The 24,011-nt window shown below is 44.6% G+C and overlaps 2 protein-coding genes and 1 long non-coding RNA gene across 11 annotated transcripts in view; 1 reads left to right on the plus strand and 2 right to left on the minus strand.

The window, feature by feature from the left end:
- Nucleotides 1–4,844, plus strand: part of BCL9 (BCL9 transcription coactivator) — a 30,019-nt gene extending 25,175 nt beyond the window's left edge. For all 8 annotated transcript variants that reach the window (XM_042809938.1, XM_042809940.1, XM_042809939.1 and 5 more), the window contains 2 exons: nucleotides 960–1,220; nucleotides 2,609–4,844. In XM_042809938.1, coding sequence (XP_042665872.1) covers nucleotides 960–1,220; nucleotides 2,609–3,726 — 1,379 coding nt within the window. In that variant the 3' untranslated portion in view covers nucleotides 3,727–4,844. The remainder of the gene's footprint in view (nucleotides 1–959; nucleotides 1,221–2,608) is intronic.
- A 3,461-nt stretch (nucleotides 4,845–8,305) lies between these two features.
- Nucleotides 8,306–9,677, minus strand: LOC122156054. Its single transcript, XR_006167372.1, has 2 exons — nucleotides 8,906–9,677; nucleotides 8,306–8,517 (listed from the first exon to the last, which is right to left on the minus strand). It is a non-coding gene; the product is annotated as an uncharacterized LOC122156054 (long non-coding RNA).
- A 1,854-nt stretch (nucleotides 9,678–11,531) lies between these two features.
- Nucleotides 11,532–18,655, minus strand: ACP6 (acid phosphatase 6, lysophosphatidic). 2 transcript variants are annotated; one of them, XM_042810855.1, is made up of 10 exons: nucleotides 18,470–18,655; nucleotides 18,134–18,262; nucleotides 17,918–18,048; nucleotides 17,315–17,394; nucleotides 16,398–16,485; nucleotides 14,677–14,809; nucleotides 13,822–13,922; nucleotides 12,391–12,486; nucleotides 12,013–12,178; nucleotides 11,532–11,710 (listed from the first exon to the last, which is right to left on the minus strand). In XM_042810855.1, the coding sequence occupies exons 1-10, from the start codon at nucleotides 18,653–18,655 to the stop codon at nucleotides 11,570–11,572; spliced, it is 1,251 nt and encodes a 416-aa protein (XP_042666789.1). In that variant the 3' UTR covers nucleotides 11,532–11,569. The 2 variants fall into 2 exon arrangements, with proteins under 2 accessions (XP_042666789.1, XP_042666788.1); XM_042810854.1 differs by having other exon boundaries at nucleotides 18,134–18,265.
- Between the last annotated feature and the right edge of the window lie 5,356 nt (nucleotides 18,656–24,011).

Raw genomic sequence — 24,011 nt, forward strand, 5'->3', positions numbered from 1 at the left:
ATCACATGAGCAGGGCTGCTGGCTGTGTCTCCCTGCCGTGGGCTGTGCGGTAGGGGAGCCAGCCTGGCTGTTGGTGTCTGCCCAGCACGAGCTGCAGCTCCTGCAAGTCGGAACCAAATGCTTCAGTCTGCGCCTGAAGGATGCCTTTATATCTAATGCTTTCAAAGTGGAAATGTTCTGGCACTGCAGGATTTTTGTCTTCTCTGTTCTGTCTTCCCTCTTCCGGGGTGGGCTAAAACGTGCAGTGAATTTTGAGGGATGGTACAACTTTGATTTAACGTCTTTCCTTCAAATGTGTTCTGAGGGGTGCAGAATTCATTGCTAAAGAACAAAGGAGGTTGGAAGTGCAGATATTTCTAATTTTGGGAGGGCGAAGGATTATGTTAAGCCAATAGGTACTGGTGTGAGCAGTGAACATATATACATGTATAAAATTAAAAGTGAAATTTGAAGGAGTTTTGTTTGTAGCTCCTAACGTATCTTGTCAGAAATCTGCCCATGTTTCTCAGCATAATATCTGCTACATCTCTTCATTGCACTGCATATGTCTCTTGTGCTTGTTAGATGCCTCCTAAAGAAAAAGAGAAAGGCATTACAGTTGACACTTGGTGGGTGCAGGAACAATTAATTGACCCTGTATTCAGTTTGGATTTCTGTGACTAGATGTGGTACATACATCTGTCTTTAGTGCAAGGAAGTCAAATTGTAGGATTTGCAGACTTGCCTGATCATTCTTGTGAGTTTGTTCAGGCTCAGGATAGTTACAGTATAGTGTAGGATAACAAATGTTAACCGTCTTGACTGACTGATAGGCTTATTTTTCTGGTTACCTTGCACAGGCATTGACTGCAGTAGTCAGATGGTCTCCTGTAATAAAAGAGCTTTCTAGTTTTTGAGCGCTCTAGAAGAAGAAACCGTGAAAAGATTTTAAAGAAAATTTCCCCTCCTCTTTTCCTAAGGTGGTCCACCTCCTTCCACCGTCAGCCAGCCTGCTCCTGTGACTCTCCCTGGAAATCTTCCCTCTAGCAGTCCTTACACAATGCCTCCAGAGCCGACCCTCTCCCAAAATCCTCTCTCCATTATGATGTCCAGGATGTCCAAATTTGCCATGCCCAGCTCAACACCGCTCTATCACGATGCCATCAAAACTGTGGCCAGTTCAGATGATGACTCCCCTCCTGCACGCTCCCCAAACTTGCCTCCTATGAACAGTGTACCAGGTAAGAAATTCAAGGGAACATAAGCTCAAGCTGTCAGACAGCACAGTGGGGATTTTTATGGAAGTTTAATCAGATGAAGATGGTGAGAGGTAAAACCTTGAAGGATGTAGAGCCATGGGTTGCTTTCAGGGAAGGCAGTTGCAGTTCTCTGAAGTGGAGAGATGGAAGTTCTCTTTGCAACTAGTTTTTCTGACTGGAAAGTGTATTTTCTTTGTAAAGCATCTAAACTAGGAAACTGTGTATGTATAGGAGAGATTTCAGCACAGGTTGAAGGAAATTACTTGTGTGAGTGAAAGCTGCTCATGGGGGTAAATGCCAGACCTACAATGTACTATCCAGAGAAAACTCTTCTTCCTTTGTCTTCTTCAGGCAGTGTCACAGAAGCTTCACAGAGTTGTTTTGTTGTTGACACTGAATCATCTGGTCTCTTCTCCTCCACTATGTTTTATGTGTTGCCTTTGTTACAGAATAGAGCGTTAAAGCAGTTTCTCAAAATTTACTCGTACTTGGTGTGCATGTAATGATAACCTCAGCTGGGATTGAGGGAACTGTCCTGGTACCTACTTGAGGGGGTGGGAGGGAAGGCAAAATAAAATGCTGTTCTTTTGGGCTTTCTCATGGATCAGCGTGTTTATATGATAAATCCAATTTCTGCTGACAGTTCTGTGATGATGGGTTCGAGTTTATTAAATATGAAAGTAGCTTGTAGCCCCTCCACCCAGCTGAATTAATACAGTTGAAAGAGAGGATGACTGGATGTTTGAAGAGAGTGGCAATTAGTAATGAATTCTTGATGAGTTTACCTGTAGCTATGCGATTTGTTTCACACAGTAGTAATGAGAATTGCTAAATATACTTGGGAAAGCTGGCTTACCTGAGTCAGTTTGATGATAGCTCACTGATCTCCACTATCTAGGCTTTGCGAGCATTATCTCATTCATCTCTTCTTAGGTTTTGAAAGGAGGTTGTCACCTCCTCCTGGTGGACAAATGTCCATATCTTGGTAATCTGCCACAGACACGTTTGTCACCAACTGCCTGAGCTAGAGTGCCAGGAAAATAGTAAAAGTACAAGATGGATTGAGAGGCTACTTACAGAGCAGGCTTTAGTTCCTTTTTGATAGAGCAGAGACAAAGTTAGATAAACTGTTGTGCAAGTGGCATCAATTTTCTGGTTAAAATATCACTCTCCAGAGCCACTACTGATGCTTTTTTTTATTAGCAATGATTTTTTTTTTTTTTTTTTTTAAGTTCTTTTTCGTGTGTGTGTGTGTGTGTGTGTGTGTGTGTGTGTTTGGACTTGGTAACCATGCAGAAAGCACTCTGATATCTTTGTTATTTGTTTATTGTTGGCTGTAATCTAAATCCGATTCCTTATTTCTTCCCTAGGAATGGGCATTAATTCTCAGAATCCTCGAATTTCAGGTCCAAACCCAGTGGGTCCAATGCCAACCCTTAGCCCCATGGGAATGACCCAGCCTCTTTCCCATAACAACCAGATGCCCTCTCCAAATGCTATGGGACCCAATATACCTCCTCATGGGGTCCCCGTGGGACCCGGCCTGATGTCACACAACCCAATGATGGGGCACGGTTCCCAAGAGTCTCCAATGGTACCTCAAGGACGCCTGGGCTTCCCACAGGGGTTCCCTCCTGTACAGTCTCCTCCACAGCAGGTGCCCTTCCCACACAACGGGCCCAGCGGTGGACAAGGCAACTTCCCAGCGGGAATGGGTTTCCATGGAGAAGGACCTCTGGGGCGTCCCACCAACCTGCCCCAAAGTTCGACAGATCCAGCACTTTGCAAGACTGGAGGCCCTGGTGGTCCAGACTCCTTCACTGTTCTCGGAAACAATATGCCTTCGGTTTTCACTGACCCAGAGCTGCAGGAGGTGATCCGTCCTGGAGCCACGGGAATACCTGAGTTTGACCTGTCCCGGATTATCCCGTCGGAGAAGCCCAGCCAGACGCTACAGTATTTCCCTCGCGGAGAGGTGCCAGGCCGCAAGCAACCGCAGGGCCCCGGGCCCGGGTTCTCCCACATGCAGGGAATGATTGGAGAGCAGACCCCGCGGATGGGACTAACGTTGCCTGGCATGGGGGGCCCCGGGCCAGTGGGAACTCCGGATATCCCCCTTGGGACGGCTCCGTCCATGCCGGGTCACAACCCGATGAGACCGCCGGCCTTTCTGCAGCAAGGCATGATGGGGCCGCACCATCGCATGATGTCACCAGCACAAACAGCAATGCCTGGCCAGCCTGCGCTAATGAGCAACCCTGTGGCTGCCGTGGGCATGATCCCAGGCAAGGACCGAGCCCCCGCCGGGCTGTACAGCCACCCGGGCCCTGTGGGGTCACCTGGGATGATGATGTCAATGCAGGGCATGATGGGACCCCAGCAAAACATCATGATTCCCCCCCAGATGAGGCCCCGAGGTATGGCTGCTGATGTTGGCATGGGAGGATTTAGCCAAGGCCCTGGAAACCCAGGGAACATGATGTTTTAAGCTGCTACCGTAAGACTGGATGTTCCGATCCTTGTCAAGATGAGATTCCAAGTCCTGAGGGCTTTTTTGGGAGCTTCAGGAGTACAGTTTGGCCATGCAATAGGTGAAAAGAGACCAGAGAACACTTTGGGAAATCTCGAATGTATGGAATTACCTGAAAAAAAAATTATTCATTTTAACAGGTTGGTTTTTTTTTTTTTTTCTTTTTTTTTTTTTTAAGATTTATTTTTTAAAAATTATTTTTGTGGACTTGGGTATCCCGTGATGGCACCTGCTTTGAGAATCTGTAGCTGTATTTTGAGAATTGCCATTTGTCACAAGTTGCACCATTCTCTGTATGTTTACGTCCTTTGGACTGGCTTCTCCCAGGACTCTCAGTTATTTTGTTTTTTTTTTTTTTTTTTTTTTTTGTGTACTGTACTATATTGTAAAAGGGATTTTAGCAGAGACTTTAGTCTTTGGGGTGAGAGGAGAATGGGATTCTAGGCTGTTTACTTTAGGTGGAGAATCCATCTTCAGAACTTCGGACTATTTTCCTTCAACTCCAATGTATAGAAAAACCAAACTACGACCTCAGAGCAGAGTATTAATGAAAAGCACAAAAAGGAACTTAAGTTCAGTGAGGGGAATCTTTTAAAAGAAATAAATAATAAGTTAAGGACATATTTTTCAAATTATGGCGTGCTGTCCAGCACCTTCTGTCTCTCCCTCCCACTCTTTTATTAAATAGGCTTCTCTCTCTCTCCGTCCCCCTTCTATCTCCTCCTATGGCAGCTGCAATACATTGTGTTATTTTGGGGGGTAAATCTAGGTGCGCCTCTCCTCACGTGGGGACTCTTCCCACTTCTAGGAAGGGGCTGGACTTGGACACTGTTACATTCTACAGTAGTCTCTCTCACTGTTTCCTATTCTCCTTTTCTTAGAAACCCCAAGTGATTTTATTAATGTGGGAGTGGAACAGACACTAAAAGTTATCCAGAATTTTTTTTGTGGTTATTTTTTTTTTTTTTTTTTCCTCCCCAGCGTAAAACGTTCTGTGTAACCTCCATTAAATTTGGTACAAAACCACTCGCCAGGGCTGTGGTGTCAGAAAAATAAAATATATTGTTTCTTACAAAGATGAACTGTCTTTTTTATCCAATTCAGTTGTTTCCTATGTGCATCGAATGTCTGGCAAGATGACCATTTGTTCTTTCCTATGATCACAGATAGTCTGGTGGCTAGGTGGGGCAAGCTGCGGCAGCTCGTAAAAATCAAGTCTGTAGGAGCCACGTGCTCTTTGCAAGGTGCTTCTGTTTGCTTACTCTTGAATGGAGCTTGGTTTTCCTTGGAGTGAGGCCTTATTTCTGAATGCCCTAGGGATGATGGTTACGATCTTTCCTTACTGGCAGTTCAAAGATAACGCCTGCTGTTTCTATTGCTTTCTCTCGGCAAGCGCTTGCAGCTCTACAAGGTAGGTGGTTTCAGTTTTCCCAAAGCAGCAAAGTCCACCTGCTGAGCACTGGAGTCTTAGAGCTGTGCAGGGTGCTTGGGCTGTGTCCCCCTTGCCCCCTTTGACCCCCAGGGGGCTTTGGATTGGGTAGCATCTCTGACTTCTGTCACTCGGAGGTTGAGATAGCAGGGAATGGATGAACTTAAATAGCAAAGGTGAGAAAGAAGTTATCAGTGAGCAGATTTTTATCAAGATGGCCCTGCTGGGTAAATTATTGCTTTGCTGCAGTTGTCATTGATTGCTTCCTAATCCTGCCTTTTCACGCTTGCCTTCTGAGTTTCAGTGAGCAGGTTTTTGGGTTTTGTCTACGAGAAGCAAAGGACTGGATGCTAAGCCAGGTCTGTGAGTTGAGCCCCACTGCTGGAGACAACTGGGATATATCAGATCTGTAGAGAAGGGAGCAGGCCTCTATAGCTCTCTGCTTGCCCTAGCACTGTGTATGCAACATGTAGTCTCTTCCTCTCACTTGTCCTTATTTGAAATTATTTAAATTAGTAGTTTCCTCAAAAGGCTGTCAATTTGTGTGAAACTTCACATGAGAATGAGCACCTTTAATATGCTTGCGTGTGAGGGTTTGTGAAAGTTGGCTGATGTTTAAAGGATGGAAAAAGAGTTTCTGTCCATGGCTGTTTTACCAAAGTTTAGTTGCCAGTGTTACAAAATGAATGAACCCACACACATCAGAAGGCACGCAGTCTTCAAAGCATTGTGTCGGCTGTTCCAAATTCACCTTTGTGCTGTCATGCAAATTTGAAATGATTTTGGGTGAGAATTACTCTTCTGACAACGTGTGGGATGTGTGTTGTGGTGCTTCCCTCTAACAAGACAAGTAGCGTGCCTGAAGCATGGGCTTGTCAAGATTTCAGACAGCTGACAATGACACAGTAAGTGTTATTCCTGTACAGTGGAGTTACCTTTTCTTTAAATGGTTGCACAGTTCCTTTTTCAGGATCTTGGAAATTGTCATAGTGCAACTTTTTTAAACAGTTCTGCTGCTGCCATGTTTGGCTGTTTTACCATGTTGAACAAGGCGAACTTGACTGTCGTGGTAATAAGCAGAATTCTTTATTTTTTTTTCTTTAATACGTCTTCCCCATTCTTTCCTATACATGTTTGAGGTATTTTGAGTAGCAAAGGATATGAAATGACTGCATCAAAGGCCCTTAGCAAGTGAAAAGATGCATTTTTAAGATATTAGGTAATTAAAGCTCCTTCTGCGTCCAACTTCAAATGTTGGCATTTGGTGTCTTAACAAGATTTTTCCTGCAGAAAATGCAAGAGGCTTGGCTTCTCCTGCGTCACATAGGTCCCCTTAACCTCAGTGGCATTCCCAGCTACGAGATTCAAAGGCTTCAGCTGGATCCAGTTAGAAAAAAAAAATAAATTGGTAGATATGGACTGAGCTGCCCTGTTTTGTTCTAATCTCACTTTTTCCCCTTCTCAGCTCTCAAATGCAAAAGCTTTCTAGCTGCCAGCCTTGCATATTCACCTTAGGATGTAAGTTCAGGCTCTGCTCTTTCCTGCTTGTTTTTAATAGTAGCTATGACTCAGCTCTGGTAGTCATGGTGCACTTGAAGAAGGATAATGGGGCTGCCGTTTTTAGTTCCTCTCCTCCATCGATTTTTTTTTTTTTTTTTTTTCCTTCTTCTTCTTTTTTTTTTTAATTTCCAAATCCTCCTCCTCTACCTTTTGTTTGAAAGAATGAAATAGACTTTATTCATACATGCTTGGCTGCTCTTCCTCTCTAGTAGCATGGGAGGAAACAGTCTGCTGTTCAAATTATCTCATCCCAGATGGCTGCGCAGCCGGAGCGCAGAGACTTAAAAGGTAAACCCAGCAGATGGTGAACTTCTGAAACGCAAAGTAATGTGCCTGCTAAATCAAAAGTTTAAAATGTTTTAAATCTGTTTGTTTTAAAGTAGTAGACTGTTGTGAACAGGTCACCTGTGAAGTACGCTGGCAGTTTTAAGCACTGCCCGAATGAATTTGAGCTTTGTGCCTGTATTGTGGGTTAGCTAATCCACCAAAGGGTGTTACAAGCAACGTTCTAGACCAACTGGCTTAGTACCAAACTCCTAGTGGTACCCAATGGGTAATGTTTCAGAAAACAGACCAATGTGTGGAGATCTTCTTCAGTGTTGGTTGGGATTTGAGTACTGGCTGTGCTTCTGGTATGTTGCACGGGTCCTGACTTGGGGTAGATGTGAGAAACTGACCCCTCCTAAGGAGGGTAAGAGGGTGCTTCACTGTATTGATTAAGTAGTAATCCTAAAGCTATCCCAAGATGTAAGTTTTGTGTTATGTAGCCTGTGTCATCATCCTGATGAGGTGACCTCTCGCTGAAAGATTTTCCTATTCTGAAGCAGTCCATGTAGTTTCCAATTATTTCTGTTAATGCTCTTTGTTGTGATAGATGAGTAACACTGAGCTTTATTGTGTTAGTCATGTTTAAGATTAAAGCACATTATCTAGAGTGGATTATTTTTTTTTTTTCAGGCCTTAAACTCCCAACTCAAACTGCTAGCTTTATTATGTTGGATTCGTTGACAAATATAGAATCCTGGAATCATTAACGTTGGAAAGACCTCTACAATCATCCAGTGCAGCCATCAATACATCACCACCATACCACTAAACCACGTCACTCAAAATATATTAAGCTCAATATCCCCTTGATCTTCATGTTCAGCCAGTAAGTCTTCAGTGCTTGTGGTCCTTCACTGAGTGATGTGGGTCCTCTCAACTTATTGCATAACTACGCTTTACACTCCTGGTTACTTTTGTTTGAGGCAGAGTGTGAGGCAGAAAAGCAGTGCTGTTTTGTTTGAGATGCTAGAAATCTTCAGAGCAGCTCAAGTTCATGAGGGAACCTGAGGCTGAACTCCGTTAGTTCACTTCAGCAGCACTCCTACTAACAGCCTTGGGGTAAGAAAGTTTCAGATTTTCTTTGTGTCCCATTAGTTTGGATTTGTCTTTTCTGGTTCTTATGGAAAGTAGGCTATTCCATATAGATGCATTGGTTCTGGAGCGAACTTATGTCTCTCTCTCTCTCTGTATCTTCTTTATATATATACACACACACATATATACAATTTTACTATTTTTATTTATGTATTCATTTTCTCAGAAATGCCTCAGTTCTTCTGCAGTTTGGCACTTGCTAGCTGTTTCCTGTGATCTTTGAACCTTTCCACTGTCCCATCAATCCCACTTCCAAAATCAGTATTTAAATGTGCCTCCTTCCATGACAACTTTGGAGATGTTTGATGGGCTTTAGCCAGTGTGCTGTCCAAGCAACTCTGTACCAAGGAGAAGGATAAGGCAGAGTTTGGTGCAGAGGGTGGTGCAGAAATCTTTGAGACAAGTATGAATAACCTGTTCAGAGGTTCCTTCCTAGCTGCTGCCAAGATGTTGGCTTGTTTTTCTAAAATCCTTTGCTGTTGTAATAATGTATTTCAGTACATTTCAGTATGTTTTTCTGCCTAGAGCAATTAGATTATTTTAATAGTGTGAATGCAATGCCCTCTAACAGTCATAGGAGCACTAGAATAGCTTGTGCTGCTGAATTCTGTTGATCTTGAGTGTGTTGCAGTTTCTGAGTGTTGCAACTGCATTTGCCACTCAATTTTGCTGGGACATGCTCTTGGCTCTTGTTTCAGAATGTGCATGAATTCCTGCTTTGCTTACCATCACAGCTCAAGCCTCCAGCAACGTTCCTTAATATCCCCCTTCTGAAGCAGTCCCTGTCTTGCAAATGGCTTCCAATCGTACACCTCGTGTTTCAGTCACCACTCTCCATATGCTTCATACCATGCCTACGAGAGAGCTTGATTAGAGCGGATCACGATGTTCTTAAGCAAGGCCATTGATTTTTATATAACAGTATTAAGGTTTTAGGCTGTATAAAGAGCTCAGTGGAAAATAGCAATGTTTTGTTTGCTTTTTTTGACGGCTTCTAATAGCAGTTCAGTGAGACCTCCAGCAATGTATTTAATACTCAAGTCATTCTGTTCATTGTGCACGGTGTCAACAAGTAACTGTAGTGGGGGTAGCCTAAGGAAAGAGTAGCATTAAATCATCCACCCCACTCTTCCTGGGAGAAGGTACTCAAATGCCTGCAGTCACCTATCTGTCAGTGGTTCACTTTTAACATTGCTGCAGTCTAAGTGAGAAGGGGTATTGCAGAACCAATGCTGCAGCACCACTTCAATAACTGGTCCCCCTGTTTTAGCCTTTCCATATCTCCAAAAAAGTAGGATCCAAGTTTTATTTACTGAGAGAGAAATTTTGGCAATATAGTGGTCCTTGTACTGTCCTTTAGGAAAAACTGTCAGCATCACAGCTAGAAATGCTTCTGTTGGCTATGCTGGTAATGCTCCTTTTTTAGCAAGTGCATCGTACGAGGGCTGCTCCAAAAATAATGCCTTCTGTTGTATTATGATATTAGAGGTGGATGTTGGTGATGTGGCAGCAAAAGTTGAACCTTCCCATCAATACTCTGTTACATTTTGTTGCTGCAGAACAGATGGTAGCAGAGGGGCAGTCTTACAAAATGGCATCTGATGTGGAATTGCAGATGAAACAAAGGTGTGTCATTAAATTCCTTCATGTGGAAAAAATGGCACCTACGGACATTCATCAATGCTTGCTGAATGTTTATGGAGGCAAAACAGTGGATGTGAGCACAGTGAGGTGGTGGATGGTGCATTTCAGCAGTGGTGACAGTGACATGAAAGACAAGTCATATTCCAGACAGCTGTGCATAGCTGTCACACCATGAAATGAAGAGCATCTCCATCAGCTCATCCATATGAATCAGCAGATTATGACCAGGCAACTCTGCGCAGAGCTGAATGTTGGCTTAAATGCATTGGAAACAATGGTGCCAGTGTTGGAATATAAAAAAATTTGCAGCAGGTGGGTCCCACAAATTCTCACACAGGAACAGAAAGAACACCACATGTAAGTTTGTCAGGACCTGTTGAACCAATATGAGGCTGAAGGTGACAGTTTCATGGATTGCATCATTATTGGTCATGAGACGTGGTGTCACCACTGTGAGCTGAAGTTGAAACAGCAGTCCGTGGAATGGCAACTGTAAATTCTCCATCAAAGAAAAAGTTAAAGATGCAGCTCTCAGTGGCTGTGGTGATGTGCGCTATCTTTTGGTACAGGAAAGGGGTGGATTTCCTGGAAGCCTGAGTAACCATCCAATCTGACATCTGTATTGTGATGCTGACTAAGCTGAAAGCTCTTAATTTCCTGAGTCAGGCCAGAGAAGAGGACAACTTTTCTGTTGCAATATGATAATTCCAAGTTGGAGGGCAATCTTGGCTGGACCGTTCTACCACATCTCCCATATAGTATGGATTTGGTGCCTCCTGACATCCAGCTGTTGGGGCCAATGACTGCACGGGCAACATTTTCCTAGCCACAACATCATGATAGCAGCTGTGAAACACCAGGTCACCTCCTCTGCTGTAGATTTCTATGAGTGTGGTATGTTGGCTTTTGTTCATTGTTGGTGAAAATGCATAGCTAATGGTGGCGACTGCTGAGAAAGTGTTTTTTAGCTGAGGATTTGCTCTAACAAACAGAGCCATTATACTCCTTGTAGATGTTGTAGTTTCCATGGGGAAAAAAAAGTTGGAGGCATTACTTTTGGAGTGACTTACATAGCTGCAACACTGCCCAAAGCTGAAGGCAGTAGCAGCTCCACAGACTTCTTTGTTTAAAGTGTATTTAACCAAGGTTCACCAAGAGTGCCTGTTCTTGTTCTTGGCCCACTGTTTGTTTTGCATGTTCACTGCAGAATTTCTATAATTATAGGATTGCAAGGAAGAGCTCAGGAGACTTACTGTCCCTTTGGAGAGGTTTTGTGTGCACAAAAGTGCACTTGAGAAGATGAGGTAGCTAATGCTTGTGATTTGGGAGGTTCGTTTATCTGCAACGTGACAAGAAAGGGAAAGGCACAGGAGCTTCTGCAGCTCTTAATTCTGGTAGCACAAAGCAAGCTGGGCTTCATCTCACAATCCCAGCATATGACGAGCTGTTATGCTTTCATGCATTCCTACAGCTGCAGGGCAGTTCAAATAGGGCTCTTCTCTCCCTTGCTGTTTTCGGACTCTTGCTGCCTTTGTATGGCTGTCTCAGAAGTGAACTTGAGCCATTTTGTTATTCAGCTTCCTTCCTCTTGCTGCTAACAGTGAAATGTGACACTGTGCCACCCTGTGTCTGGTCAGAAAAACTTCCCTCATCTAAAATAGCTTTACAATAGGGAAAGTTGGCTGGCAAGAATACAAATAGTCAAAGATTCTGATGATATCAAACTATTTAATTTAAGACAACTGTTTACAAGTCATTTTGCTGACTCCCCTCTGTTTGAGAGCACAGGTTATTGTATTCCTCTGGACTGATTGAGTACTGCGAAAGAACTTTTAGAAATTCTTCTAGTGGGCAGAGGCCTGCTCTGCATCCTTTCACCACTTGCTCCTGCAAAGGCAAAGAGACAAAATCATAGATCTCATGCACTGCTAGCGTCGTTGTTAATCCAAATGCATTCTGCAGCAGGGAAATAAACTGGTTGAAGCAAGTCCTTGTGTGAGGTTGCATCAGATCAATGGTCAGCTCAGTAGAAAAGATACCTTGGCTACTATGGATGTGCTTTATGAGTCTTACTCTGTTACTTAGCTTGACAGCATGCTCAAAACAAATCTTATTTCACGGCCTTACACAGATGTAGAGCAAAACCAAAAGCTCAGGATTTGTAAGGTGGGCTTCCTATGGGATCATACCTCTCCGTGGTAAGACACGCGAATGAACCACTCTTTGGACTGCCGGTGCCGATACAGTTCAAGGGTCACATCTGCAGCATAAGGGGGCCACTTGTGATCAAAGGTGCCCAGGGCCATCAGGAGAGGAATAAGGGTAACATCATGAGAAGCATACAGAATGAGCTTTCTGATAATTAAAAAAAAAAAAAAAAAAAAAGGAAAAAAAATCATCCTAAATGATTAGCTGTCTTTCTCCATGGATAGTCAGTATCGCTTATGCTTTTTCTAGCAGACAAGCACTCATTCTCTCTACCCACCCCCTGAACATCCTTCTGAACCAGTTTTTCACACTGACAGCAAGTCAGAATTTAGGATTAGAGGGAGAGATCTGCCCTGTACCTGGACTTTTCAGCTGGAGATGAGGGATCTGCTGCTTCTGTAATGTTCTTCTGTAAGGTATAGAAAAGGAGACCAACACTCATCTGAAGAACTTCTCTATAAAAGAAGCAGAAATAAATCTAACTTTTTAACCTTCTAGTTACTTAATTTCAAATGAACACTTGTAAACCTGCTTTTCCCTTACAAACTGATAATGTGTATTGAATGCAGCTAAGAACTACTGAATGTGATCCCTATGATTATGTTTTCTTTCAGCAGTTGCTTACTCACCGCAGAGATTCCAATGTGATTGCAGGAAAGGGAGAAATGCTCACAAGATGTGGTATGCTAAAAGGAAGACCCAGAAACTCCTTGATGTTCTCTATCCTATTTTGTTTCCCTATCTTGTGATTCTGGAAGCATAGATTTTACTAGGGAAGATGACAGTAGCTGACTCTAAAAGAACAACTGAAGTGTTGGGTGCCTTTGGGAGTAGGAATAAGAAGAAAGCTACTACTTTCTTTTTTTCTTTTTTAGTATTGTTGTCTCTGTAGCAGAGAGGAGCTCTGCAACAGATGACTTCTGTTGTGAAGAAACTGTCTAATTAATGAATACCTAAGTGGAAATGGGAGTATGACTGTGATTGTGGCTGTACTGGGTATTATAGAATTGGGAGAAAACTCATTCAATACTTGAGATCTCTAATACAAGATAAGGAAAAGGCTAAGGCCAAGTGCCCTCCCAGAGAAGGCAGCCCTATGCCATCATCTGAGAAGAGCAGATGACTGTGGCAGCTGTGACGGATTCTGGAAAGCTGCTGCTAGGTTAGCAACTTCACCACCTTTACAAATGACTGTGAAGCAAGTAATTAATTGCATGTAGCAACAGGTCTTTTGCAAGTTGTTACATGTGTAGAGCTGGCATTACCTTCTCCCCTAGCATCAACACTTTGCAGCCCAGCTGTGCAAGTGCCATCTCTGGAATAAATGTACCTGGTCGGAATTCAAAACATACTTGTGTGTCTGCAAGGACAGCCTTGCCTTGTGCAGCTTCAGCACCCAGGCTTGAAGCATTTCTCTTCTGCTTTTGCTTGTAACACAGGTTCACTGATGCCACTTTATCAACTGAACCATTCACTGCTTACCAGTGGCTTGCTCCTGTTTCCTGGACATTAATTCCTCCATGGCTGCCAGCAAAACAGGACCTAAATACACATCTTGCCTCCTCAGTATGGGCTCCTTTGTCCTAGATCATATTCCTGACTTGAGGCACTGAACTTGGTGTTGGGATGGCTGAGGCACAGACCTGATGAAAGGACAACAACCTCTGATAGGGAAACTGAGCAAACTGGAAAGTACTCTTCCTGTCTGCCACTGTAAGCTGGTACAGCTCATCCAACCTGGGGAACCTAAAACAAAGGCTAAGGCTGGAGGCACGAACAGAAGCTATCACCTTGAACCGTCTTCCAGAACGAAAAGCAACGACTCTATGCATCGACGCTCGATAGTCTGCTGAAAGTCTTTCAGCACAGGGCAGCTTGGCAAACCGTGCACCTGGAAGGAAAGAAGGCAGCATAAGAACAGGTTTGCTCTTTTCCATGCCAATGCTGAATCCACATAAATGATCACCTTCAGAAAACAGTTGTTTGTATCACAGCATTTGTACTACTGTGCATGCTACAATTCTCACATGAGCTGTTCTAGTATGTTTTTTTAAACACAGAGACTTGTTCTATGTACCAGAAGATTGGATGTCTTTTCTTGATGCTAGATGAAGAAAGTATAACAGGCCTTGAGCTAGTCAACTCGCAGCAAGACCACCAAGTCCAATCACCAATTACTAGTTGCTCCAGCAAAAAAGGTGTATTAAGAAGAGACACAAACATGCCCAGCTCTCTTCCAGAAGCAGAGACAATCTGACTCAGGTGTAGTGTGCTGGAACCAGAATTAAGATGATCTTGTTAGGTGCTGACTATCAAAAAAAGGGACAACACTGTGCAGTGGGGTAAACAAGGACCAACCACACTCTTAGATCTACTGCATTATGCTTGAAAAAAAGATACTGGATTTCAAGGTAAGAACATGAACATGGGAGATGCATCTAGAAGAAGGCTGACTCTGTTATCTTGCTTTTCAGAAAGACCAAACTGTTTCTACTAACTTCCTGAATTGCATAAAGAGGTACTGGGATACCCAATAGTATCAGTGAGAGTTGGCACCTCTATTATCTTCTCCATATGCCTGGGGTCAGGAAAAAAAAGAAAAAGATTGTTTCTTTATACGACAGTGCAACAGATCACCAGCTCACCTGCTCAGCATTAATGTTATCAAGGAGGAGAAAAAAATCCACAGACTCATCACCATCAACACCCATCTTCTTCTTAATTGTTTTTAAGTCCTCAGAGATAGCTGGCTGTAGCTGAGCATCCTTCAGCTTCTGCCTGTCAGGGAATTGGGGAAAAAAAAAACAAATAAGCCAAAAGCTGTTCACACATCAGGCTTTTTATCTCTCAGTTTTTTTTGTAATTCCCAGTCCAGTGGAGCTGTGTCCTATCAGTAAGGGGTAGATGCACCACAGGAGACTGAAGGATTCCTGATGATGGGAATCTCAGAGGCAGAGAGGACAGACACGATGTCAGCAGTTAGCATCTGCTCTCACAGAGACAGGGGAAGAGAAATTTAGATGAGATGTTAACATCTCCTACAGGAGGTTCCCATAAGCAAAGGCTGTGTATCATCAGTTAACAGATCTCATCATACCAGAAGATTGCGAGCCTATTATCTCTGGGGAACAGCCTTTAACTACCTCATGGAAGGAAAAAAAAGGTAGAAGCTTTGAACAGATTTATTCATGCTGTGGGAGAAGAGAAATACCTAGAAAATCACTGGCAGCTTCAATTCTCCTCTCACTTTGGTAGAACCCACACGCCTCATTACATTGGTTTGAGCTATATTTTTAACTATTAGCACTGACTATACTTGAAGCTAAGTATACTGCAGATTTTTTTTCTCTTACCCTTGTCTGCTGGGGGAGAGATTGGAGAGTTTGGTGCTTTTTTATTGTCATTGTTTGCCTTTTTCTTTTTTTTTCTTTTCCCCCCAGAAACATCTGTATTTTCTGCTTAAAATCAAAGGCACTAGAAGTTCTGGCATGGGGGACCTCTGGGCTGGGTAACTACTTCTTAATGCAGCTTAAAAAATCCACCTTGACGTGGTTGCAAAACGTGCAGTCAGTGAGATGGGGGAAAGAATGGGAGGATTTACACCTTACTCTCCTTTTGCACTGCTGGTATTACTAGCTGAGTCTGAATATACTTTGGCTTTTCTGAATAGCTTCAATGGATTGTCACCTCACCACTGTCATGAACAACCTGTTGTCTGTAGTGTTGAGTGTTATACAATAAGCTTTTGCAAGTGAATTCTGAAAACCCTTAAGATATCCTGGGACAAAAATATGCTAATATACAATGCAACCAAATGGTGATATATTTGCCTTGTTGTCTGGTTTCCACCCCATGCCCAACCTGATATAAACATTTATGGAATACTTGATTCTGCAAACATGAGTGTTCTTTTTATGTAGGATGTTTCTTATTTTAATTCAATAGTTTTTGTTCAACGTGTCAAGGTGGAGTATATTTCAGTTTCTTGAAAGTATAAATGTGGCAGGAGAAGATTAATTTAAAAGGAGGCCCAATGTGTTCGCACGTTAAAGTGTGTTAAAGGATGCAGGTGACATTAATTCTGTCCCACAGCAATGCCACAGAACACATTAGCTGGTAATGAGTGTTTGCTAGTTGCAGGCTAAATTCAATTGGTCTTTCAAAAAAAAAAAGTGTCTGGGTTTTTTTGTTTTGTTCTGGTGCTACTGCTTCATACATGACTGTGCTCACCTCATGTTTTAAACAGTTAGCTACGCATTCCCAATGGGCAGCAGGAAATGGAAAGAAAACATGCTGTTTTAAATTACTGTTGCTGAAATGAAACTGCAGTGAAATCATATGGGAGGGAGGTATGGCTGGCAATTACCTGGTCAAGCACTTCAGGCGCTGGCAGTTGTAGTAATTGGGGTAGAGGATTTCCGAGCTTGCTTCATCAGTGACAATGACAACAGGTCCTATGGAATAAGAAGGAAGACTGTGTGATTGCTAGTGTATGTGTCTTCAGACTCCTTTAATCACTCCCGCAGCCTTTGTGTTCAAGCCTACTCTTGTCAACTAGCAATTCCCACTGAGCTATCACTAGCAATACAATCTCCTGTGCTTGCTACTGCTCACTCAGCATTTATTTCCATACTGCTATCTGCTGTGTACCTTGTAATATCTCCTAGTTGCATGTTCACTTTTTTTTTTTTTCTTCTTTTTTAGTGTTTGTTTGCATGTGTCAAAAACTAGTTTCTGTGTCATGAAGCGTACTGATCTCTGGCTAGGTCACTTTTGTTATTTGTTCCTGGAACTCAGTACAGAGGGAGCAGAAGTGAGATCTTAAAAATCCAGAGTGTATTTCTAGGACATACAGGTTAGTTGTCAACTATCAAGATACAGCTGAAAGTTACTCCAGATACTGAACGTGCAAAGGATCTTGGTACTCCTACTGCTGAGAAACTCTGAGCCTCAAAGTTTTTTCAGATGTGACAGTGCATCTTATAAACACTGGACCTGGAACTCTTTGCTTTCTTGATTCTGAAGTTAATGCAAACCTCCTCAGCAGGTCTGAAATTGCAGCATTGATGGCAACAGATCCAAGCACCAGCAGTAAGCTACACAAAGAAAGGGAGGCAAGTGACAAATCGATAAAGAAAGTATCAAACAGAGATTGAGGAAAAGGACCAGGGGCAAAGAGCTTACGAAGCAACAAGCAGGAGCCAGGGAGAGTCGGGAAGTGAGAGGTGTGTGCATCTAGGAAGACTGATAAAAGGAAAGGTACTGGTCAGAAGTCTCCCTAACCTTCTTTTTGCTGTTGGTACAGCCCAGCTAGTAGGCATCGCGTAGATTCCAGGTTCCGGAAAATATTAGTGGAACGGATACTGAAAGAGAGAAAGCAGCGTGTGAGGTAGCACTTTCTCCTTCACGTGGCTGGAGCTGCAACCGGGGAGGACTTGCCGGAACTGAGGATTCAGCTTTCATCACAGCTTTAGAAACCTGTGCTTGGGTTTCATCTCACCCTGCTATACATACCTTAAAATACAGACACCTCTATCTTAAGTGCCGTGTAACTTCCCTTTGAAGATGGTGGAGATGAAAAATGGGCACTTATCTGTAATTTTATCTCCCAGCATTAATGATGCAAGCAGCAGCGATGTGCTTCATCTCAATGAACTTTAGACTGTGCCCCAGAAACACCTGTTTCTCTTCACTCACCATAAAAGCGCGTAACGCCATTGCCCATGGCTAACCCTAAGTGCGATGAATTTGTCCCTCGCATCCCCGCTAGGAACTGGGATGCTTTGTGTTCTGAGGGAGGTCTCACACGAGGCTCAGCAGAAAGTTTCCCTAGCACAGAGGTACTTGCAAGCAAAGGAAAGTCCAGAAAGGTACTAAGAAACTCACAAGACCTCAGAAGGCTTAAATGCTGGTGAGAGAAAGCTGGCTTCCTCTACGTAGCTCCTCCTCAGCCTTTCCCCCAGGGCAAACATCTGCTGCATCCCGACAGCGGTCAGCTGTCCGGCCAGTGCACCACCCTGCGCACAAAGAAGAGGAAGGGTCTCGCTGGAACATGCCAATAATACAGCAGTCCGCAGAGGGAATCCTGGAAGAGAGCCTCACCTTGAAAGTGGTTTTCCTGTAGCGTTCCTCATAGGGCGAGGGAGGCTGCGGGCCACCACGGAGGTCGGTCACCGTGTAGTCCAGCTTGGTGTGAGCGGGCACCTCCAACAGACTGGGCGGCCACTCCACCTGCTTCGAAACAAACTGCTTCAGGGGAGCACGAGGGTTTCCAAGGGTCCTAAGCCAACGCTGGACATCAATGCCCGTTGCCCGGCCACTAACGCAGCGCAGTGCCGAACCGAACCTTCGTTCCGCTGCCGGCTGCCTAACCTCAGCTAACTCCCGACTACATCACGTTTCTCCCAGCTCAAAGAAGCGAACCCCGCGCCTCCTCACCGGCGAAGCCCCCGGGACGGGCCGCAGCGGAGTGCGGGCCCCGTGCCGGAACACCACTTGCACCAGCCGCAGCTCCAGCTCCCGTCGCTCCCCGCCCGCAGGGCCCTGCGCCGCCGCCGCCGCCCGCCGCCGCTGCGTCCACGCGGCCAGGCCGCCCAGCAAGCCCAGCCGCCAGCCCCAACCCATGGCGGCGGCACTGCCGGCACCGGACGGCTGGGGCCGCGGAGGACGTCGGGAAGCAGAGTCCCCCGCGGGCAGCACCCAGTAGGCGGGCGCGGCAGAGGACTACGGCTCCCAGCGGGCACCGCGCCGCGCCGCCGGGAAACCGCTGTGCGCCTGCGTCGCCGCGGACTACAGCTCCCAGCGGGCACCGCTGTGTGCGGACGCAGGGAGGGGCGCGTGGGGAGGTTCCTGTCCCGCCTCAGGGGATGATGCGTGAGTTTGGGGCGGGCGGTAAATGGATGTCCGGTGCTCCGTGGTTTGAGGTGGGGTTTGTAGGCTGAATAAAGAGTGGCTGAAATCGTCCACTTGTCAGGCTCAGGGTTTCCTGCTTCAAGGATAGCCTGCTGGAACAGGTTGCCCAAGGAGGCTGTGGATGCCCCATCCCTGGAGGCATTCAAGGCCAGGCTGGATGTGGCTCTGGGCAGCCTGGTGTGCTGGTTGGCGACCCTGCACATAGCAGGGGGGTTGAAACTAGATGATCTTTGTGGTTCTTTTCAACTCAGACCATTCTATGATTCTACTGGAGAATCGTGTAGGAGCCCTGTTCAGCACAGCAGCTCAGTTCTTGCTAGATTTTAAAGGCTGGTACCCTCAAACAATCCTGCAGTAGGAATTGTATGTTACAGATGGGAACTTGAGGTAATGGTGGATTAATGTTCACCCTTATTTTGATGGGAAGATACAGGCATAGGAGCCAGGTTGCCTGGGCATCACTTCTGAGGGAGCCTTTCTCAGACCTCTGTAGGAGCAGAAGCCAGAGCTGATGGAAACAGAGCTTGTGGGGCTTCCAGTTGGCAGGGTAGTGGCAGGAGAAGAGCAGTGCAGTGCTGTGTGCAGGGAATAGTCCAGGGCAATAGGAGAGGATAGCAACATGCACAGTGGGCAGAGACAGCAGGTGATGCGGGCAGTGAGGCACAGCCACCTGCGCCTCTATCCTGCTCAGGTAGGGGGATTTGGTGATCTTGGTGTCTTAAAGCAGTGCTGTTCCTACAGGGCTGCCTGAATTCTCCGAGTAGGGATGTTCAAAACAGAGTCATGGCTATAGCAGAGAGGTGGAAAAGACTATTGCAGGAGCTAATCAAATAACAGATCAAGAGAAATTAAGCCTCAGTGTGTGGGGTGTGAAGGAAACAAAGATGCTGAATGGAGAGGGAATGGGAAAATGTAGTTAAGCTACAGGGAACGGGGAAAGAGGGGGAGAGAGAGACGTGGTGTGATATAAGTGAGCACAGGTGGAGGGAGGGAAGAGGCTGGCAGCGCACTGATTTGCATTTCCATTCGAATGTTACCCTGGAAGAAAATCCCAGCCTCTGTGAAGCTGTGAGGACTGAGACTGCAGTCCCTCCTGGGGGGATTTGGCTGCTCCTGAGCAACGTTACTGTAGAGATGTATTTTAGAATATATCACGCCACAGCAGGTGTGTGCAATTAGAGGAGAGCTCTCTGAAATAGCAGGCGGCTGTCAATTTTTTAGCAAGTGGTGTTGCCCATTTTTGCTTTGTCCAACTGTGTAGTTATTCTAAGATGTGTCTTCTTTACGGAACTGTTTTCCGAGGATCTGTTATTTTCACCCTTCTGTAGCGTTTTGCAACTAGATAAGGAGCAGGAGGCTATTCCAATGGCCGTTGTGAGTAAACTGTTTCACTGAGGATAGTTAATGAGCCCTAACAAATAACCAAGTTTCAGGAACTCTTTCTTCTACAAGCAGAGCACAGATTTTCTCCTGGCTGGAATTTAACCAATTTACAATGATTACTACCTTGGCAAAGTATCAATCATTACCTTTTCATAATATTCCACAAACATATCATGCCTCAGAGCACTCCTGTATGGTAAACCTGCACTTACGTTCTCATTTTCTTGAAAAGAAAACTGATTCATAGTGAGTTTCATAGTTTGACCAAACCACACAGTCATTATGTGCTAAGATATGCCCACTGTTGTTTACTTGAGTCCTGTCATGATCAGATTTTTATTCTACAATGCTCATTGAAATTAGTGTTTAAAAAGCCCCCTGATTAAACTAGTTAACCTGACACGTTTGAGTGTGGTATTGTTTCTTGGACTACCCAGTTGCCTTCTCCCTGAACAAATGGCTATAGCTGTTTGTAGTGTAAATTAGAGATACCATAAAATGCCCGCACAGTAGGAATGCAAGCAGAATTTGGGTGCCCCTAAGGTAGATACACTTTTCTGGGGTAGGAAGAAGCAGAAAATAGACTCGTATTGCCTCTGGTTTCTTTGCTTCTATTCTGAATGCCTTTTGCTTAGCGAAGGGAGTGAGCTCCCAGCAGGTGTGTGCAGCCACAGGCTGCAGCTGTGCTGGGAAGTGGGCAGTGCGGCTGGCTGCCGCAGGAGGGTGACACAGCCAGGCTGACATCAGTGTCCAAAGCCAACCATGAGTAGCTCATGCCCAGCGTGGTGTCTCCCTGCCCCAGTCTTGTGGAGCACAGAGTATCTGTGTGAGGTAGAAATGGTGGAATCTTACTGTGGGTGTTCTACTATATGACTTCTCCCACAAAAAAGTGTTCTTATGGCTGGGTTTCCAATTGATTACAAAGTGCTGCTTTTCACTCTGGTCTATGAGTGCCCAAATCTCAGATGTAACTGTAACTGTCAGGTGCCTTGCGGTGCGAGCAGTACTTGTGCAGAATCACAGACCTCTTTACACTGCCACCAAAAGAGCCCTCACCTTTCTCAACTGTAGTGCTAATGGTGCTGTCTCTGTCCTGCAGCAATTAATAACCACAGTGACTATAATAAACTAGTCAGTCTGGGCACGTAAGCTGTATAGCAGTCAGAAAGAGTGGAAATTTATTTATAAATTGTTTGAGTATGCTGCACTGCTTCCTGTGGAGCTACGTCACTCTTGTCTCTGCTCCAGTCTGTCTGTTGTTGTAAACCTTCAGCCAGCTGCTCTGTGAGCAAGGCATCCCGGGAAATGGAAGGAATGTTTCCACTCTTCATTTCGGTGACCCTTTGGGGTGGAATTGGCAAAAAATAAACTCCTAAATGCCACCAGACCAAGCACCATTCATAGTACAGCGTGTGGATCTATGCATCTCATCTCTTTCCCTGCAGGCTTTCACAACATCAGTTTATTTTCCTTGTTTTAGTAAAATTGTGTGTATTGATACTTACGTGTCATTTCTGAATTTTTGGGGTCTGTGAGACACAGCCCTGGAAGCTGGAGCTGTGGCATCCAGAGTCAGCATCAGAGGACATTTTCAGAGATTTTTTTTCTCTGGATTTCAGAAACAGCATATCAGATGGTTGGTTGTTCTGTGTGCCCTTTGCTGGGGACCACGTTATTTTCCCTCTTTTTTTTCCTTTTAAATTACAGGATTGGGCATTCGGTCCACGTGAGTGGTAAAAGCAGGCCGAATGCTGGGTGGCATGCTGGTTTTGTAGCTGTTCATCCCCTGTCCTAGTGCAAAAGATACACTCTTTGCCTCCTGTTTTTCTTTTGTTCAAGCTCTGTCATCCTAACCTGCATGGCCTACAGCCATCTGCTGCATTTGGTCATCTGTGGGATTATGCACCTCTCTGAAATAACAGTGAGCCAGTTTTCTTGTCAGGTGTAGGTGTTTTTTTTTTCCATGGAAGATAAAGACTTAGATAAGGAGGAACCTCTAGAAGCAAGGTGGGTGAGCTGTTCCAGCCTCACAGGGTGAACTCTCAGTGCCTTAATCGTAGAGCTGCCCTAGATGTGGTCGGAGTGCTGCTGAGCTCTCACTGCTGCTCAGATGCTGTGCCCCGAGGTGTGGTGCTTTGATACTGTGGCAGATGTGCTTCCCCATGGCAGCATTTAAATGTTTGGCACTTCTAATCTTTACCATCTCCTTTGCTTTTGGTGCACATATATTACATCAAACATGATGAAAATGAATGAGATGAAATGAAATTAAAGGAGATAATGCAAGAGTAAGTCATTCCAGTTACTCTCTTCTAATCAGCCAGGAAAGAGGGGCTACAAAAAGATCATTTTGTACCTTACTGTGCGTTCCTAGTTCGTTGAGCTGTTTGTTTCATTATGCTTTCATTCTCATTCAGAAGTGCCCAAACCGTGCGATTTGTGTGCCTTCTTCCTCCTGCGGGATGGGGAGACATAACTGAAACCTGGGGTGAAATATGTTCCTTTTGTTTGGCTGCAGGCTTAAGTTAAGTTTTGAGACTCAAGGGCAGCTTCTTACCTGCTTTGCCTTCACTGCTGAGTTGCAACGTTCAGTCATCCAGTTTGGTCGTTTGAATCCCTTTAGGTTGCCCATAGTACTCCAGTCTTTTTTCTTTTAGTATATACTCTTTGTTATTTGAGGATGGGGACCAGACCAAGTGGTGGGGAGCTACAGGAGAGGACATTAAGCTCGTCTTGGGGAGCCATGCTATTTACATTCACGACGTTTCTGGCCCCACCAGCTGTTCTGTGTGCGTTATTTTCAGAAGGGCAATAATCCGCGGGAGGTCAGTAGGGTGGAATTGTGCAAATACAGTGGGTGAAGGAGATCAAAACGCTTGGAAGTCCTCAGGCCTAGTCATGACAGGGAGTCAGGATCCCTGATGGTTATGGCTTATGGACTGAGAGAACTGAAGGAGAGCTCTGAACGTGCTGCTTGCATGGCTAGGAGGGCTGTCTAGCTGGGTGTGTGCTAACTGTTTTCAAGAGTCATCTGTGTTTACACCTGTTATTTTTTGAATAATAATATATATATGTGTGTGTGTGTGTGTATTGCTGCATTTCTGCATTTATTTTTAGCCCTTTCTAAAAAACCCCGACAGGTTTGAAAGATGTTGTGGATTCTAAGTGGTGCCTGGCGGCATTGCTTGCATTGACGGTTGTCAGAATTTTCCATGATAAATCTCTGCTTTGAAAGGCTTATAACTCATCCTTCTATTCTTGGTCCTGCAGCAATCATATCCTGGGAAAATAATCCTTTTTTTAAACTGTGTTTTTCCCACAGGTTTGTGAAAATCATTCTTGTTAGCTTAAAATGGACCTTTGTCACTTGCTTTTTCAGTGTCTTAATTGCAAATGCATGGTAGGCCTCTTAAATACATTTTGTAAGATCAAATGGAAAAACTATTTTGCGTATCAGACTGACACTTGGTATAAATCAGTAGTAAGCCAGCAGCAGTTAGCTCCCCATTCCAGCTCCAAGGAAAAAATAAAACCAGCTGAATTAGGAAGAGGATGGGCAGTCCCTAAATCTGGTGTAATACCAGTTGCAGAACTATAGGGTGAATGCTCTTGGTATCAAGAACTAGCAGAGAGATGAGAGATACCATAGTTTTTACATTCATAAATAAAGGAGATGCATACTGCT

The sequence above is a fragment of the Centrocercus urophasianus genome, unplaced genomic scaffold (genome assembly GCF_019232065.1).
Source record: "Centrocercus urophasianus isolate 14NV4802_14NV808 unplaced genomic scaffold, USGS_Curo_1.0 seq_12, whole genome shotgun sequence".
In the NCBI taxonomy this organism is placed as follows: Eukaryota; Metazoa; Chordata; class Aves; order Galliformes; family Phasianidae; genus Centrocercus; species Centrocercus urophasianus.

Bases quoted from the DNA above. Each gene is read 5' to 3' on its own strand.
- ACP6 (XM_042810854.1), bottom strand. From the start codon at position 18,655: ATGGGTTGGGGCTGGCGGCTGGGCTTGCTGGGCGGCCTGGCCGCGTGG. The intron at 12,179-12,390 runs GTACAGGGCAGA...TTTAATTATCAG, and splicing joins TCTCCAGCTGAAAAGTCCAG to AAAGCTCATTCTGTATGCTT. The intron at 11,711-12,012 runs GTATGATCCCAT...TTGCCTTTGCAG, and splicing joins GCGTGTCTTACCACGGAGAG to GAGCAAGTGGTGAAAGGATG.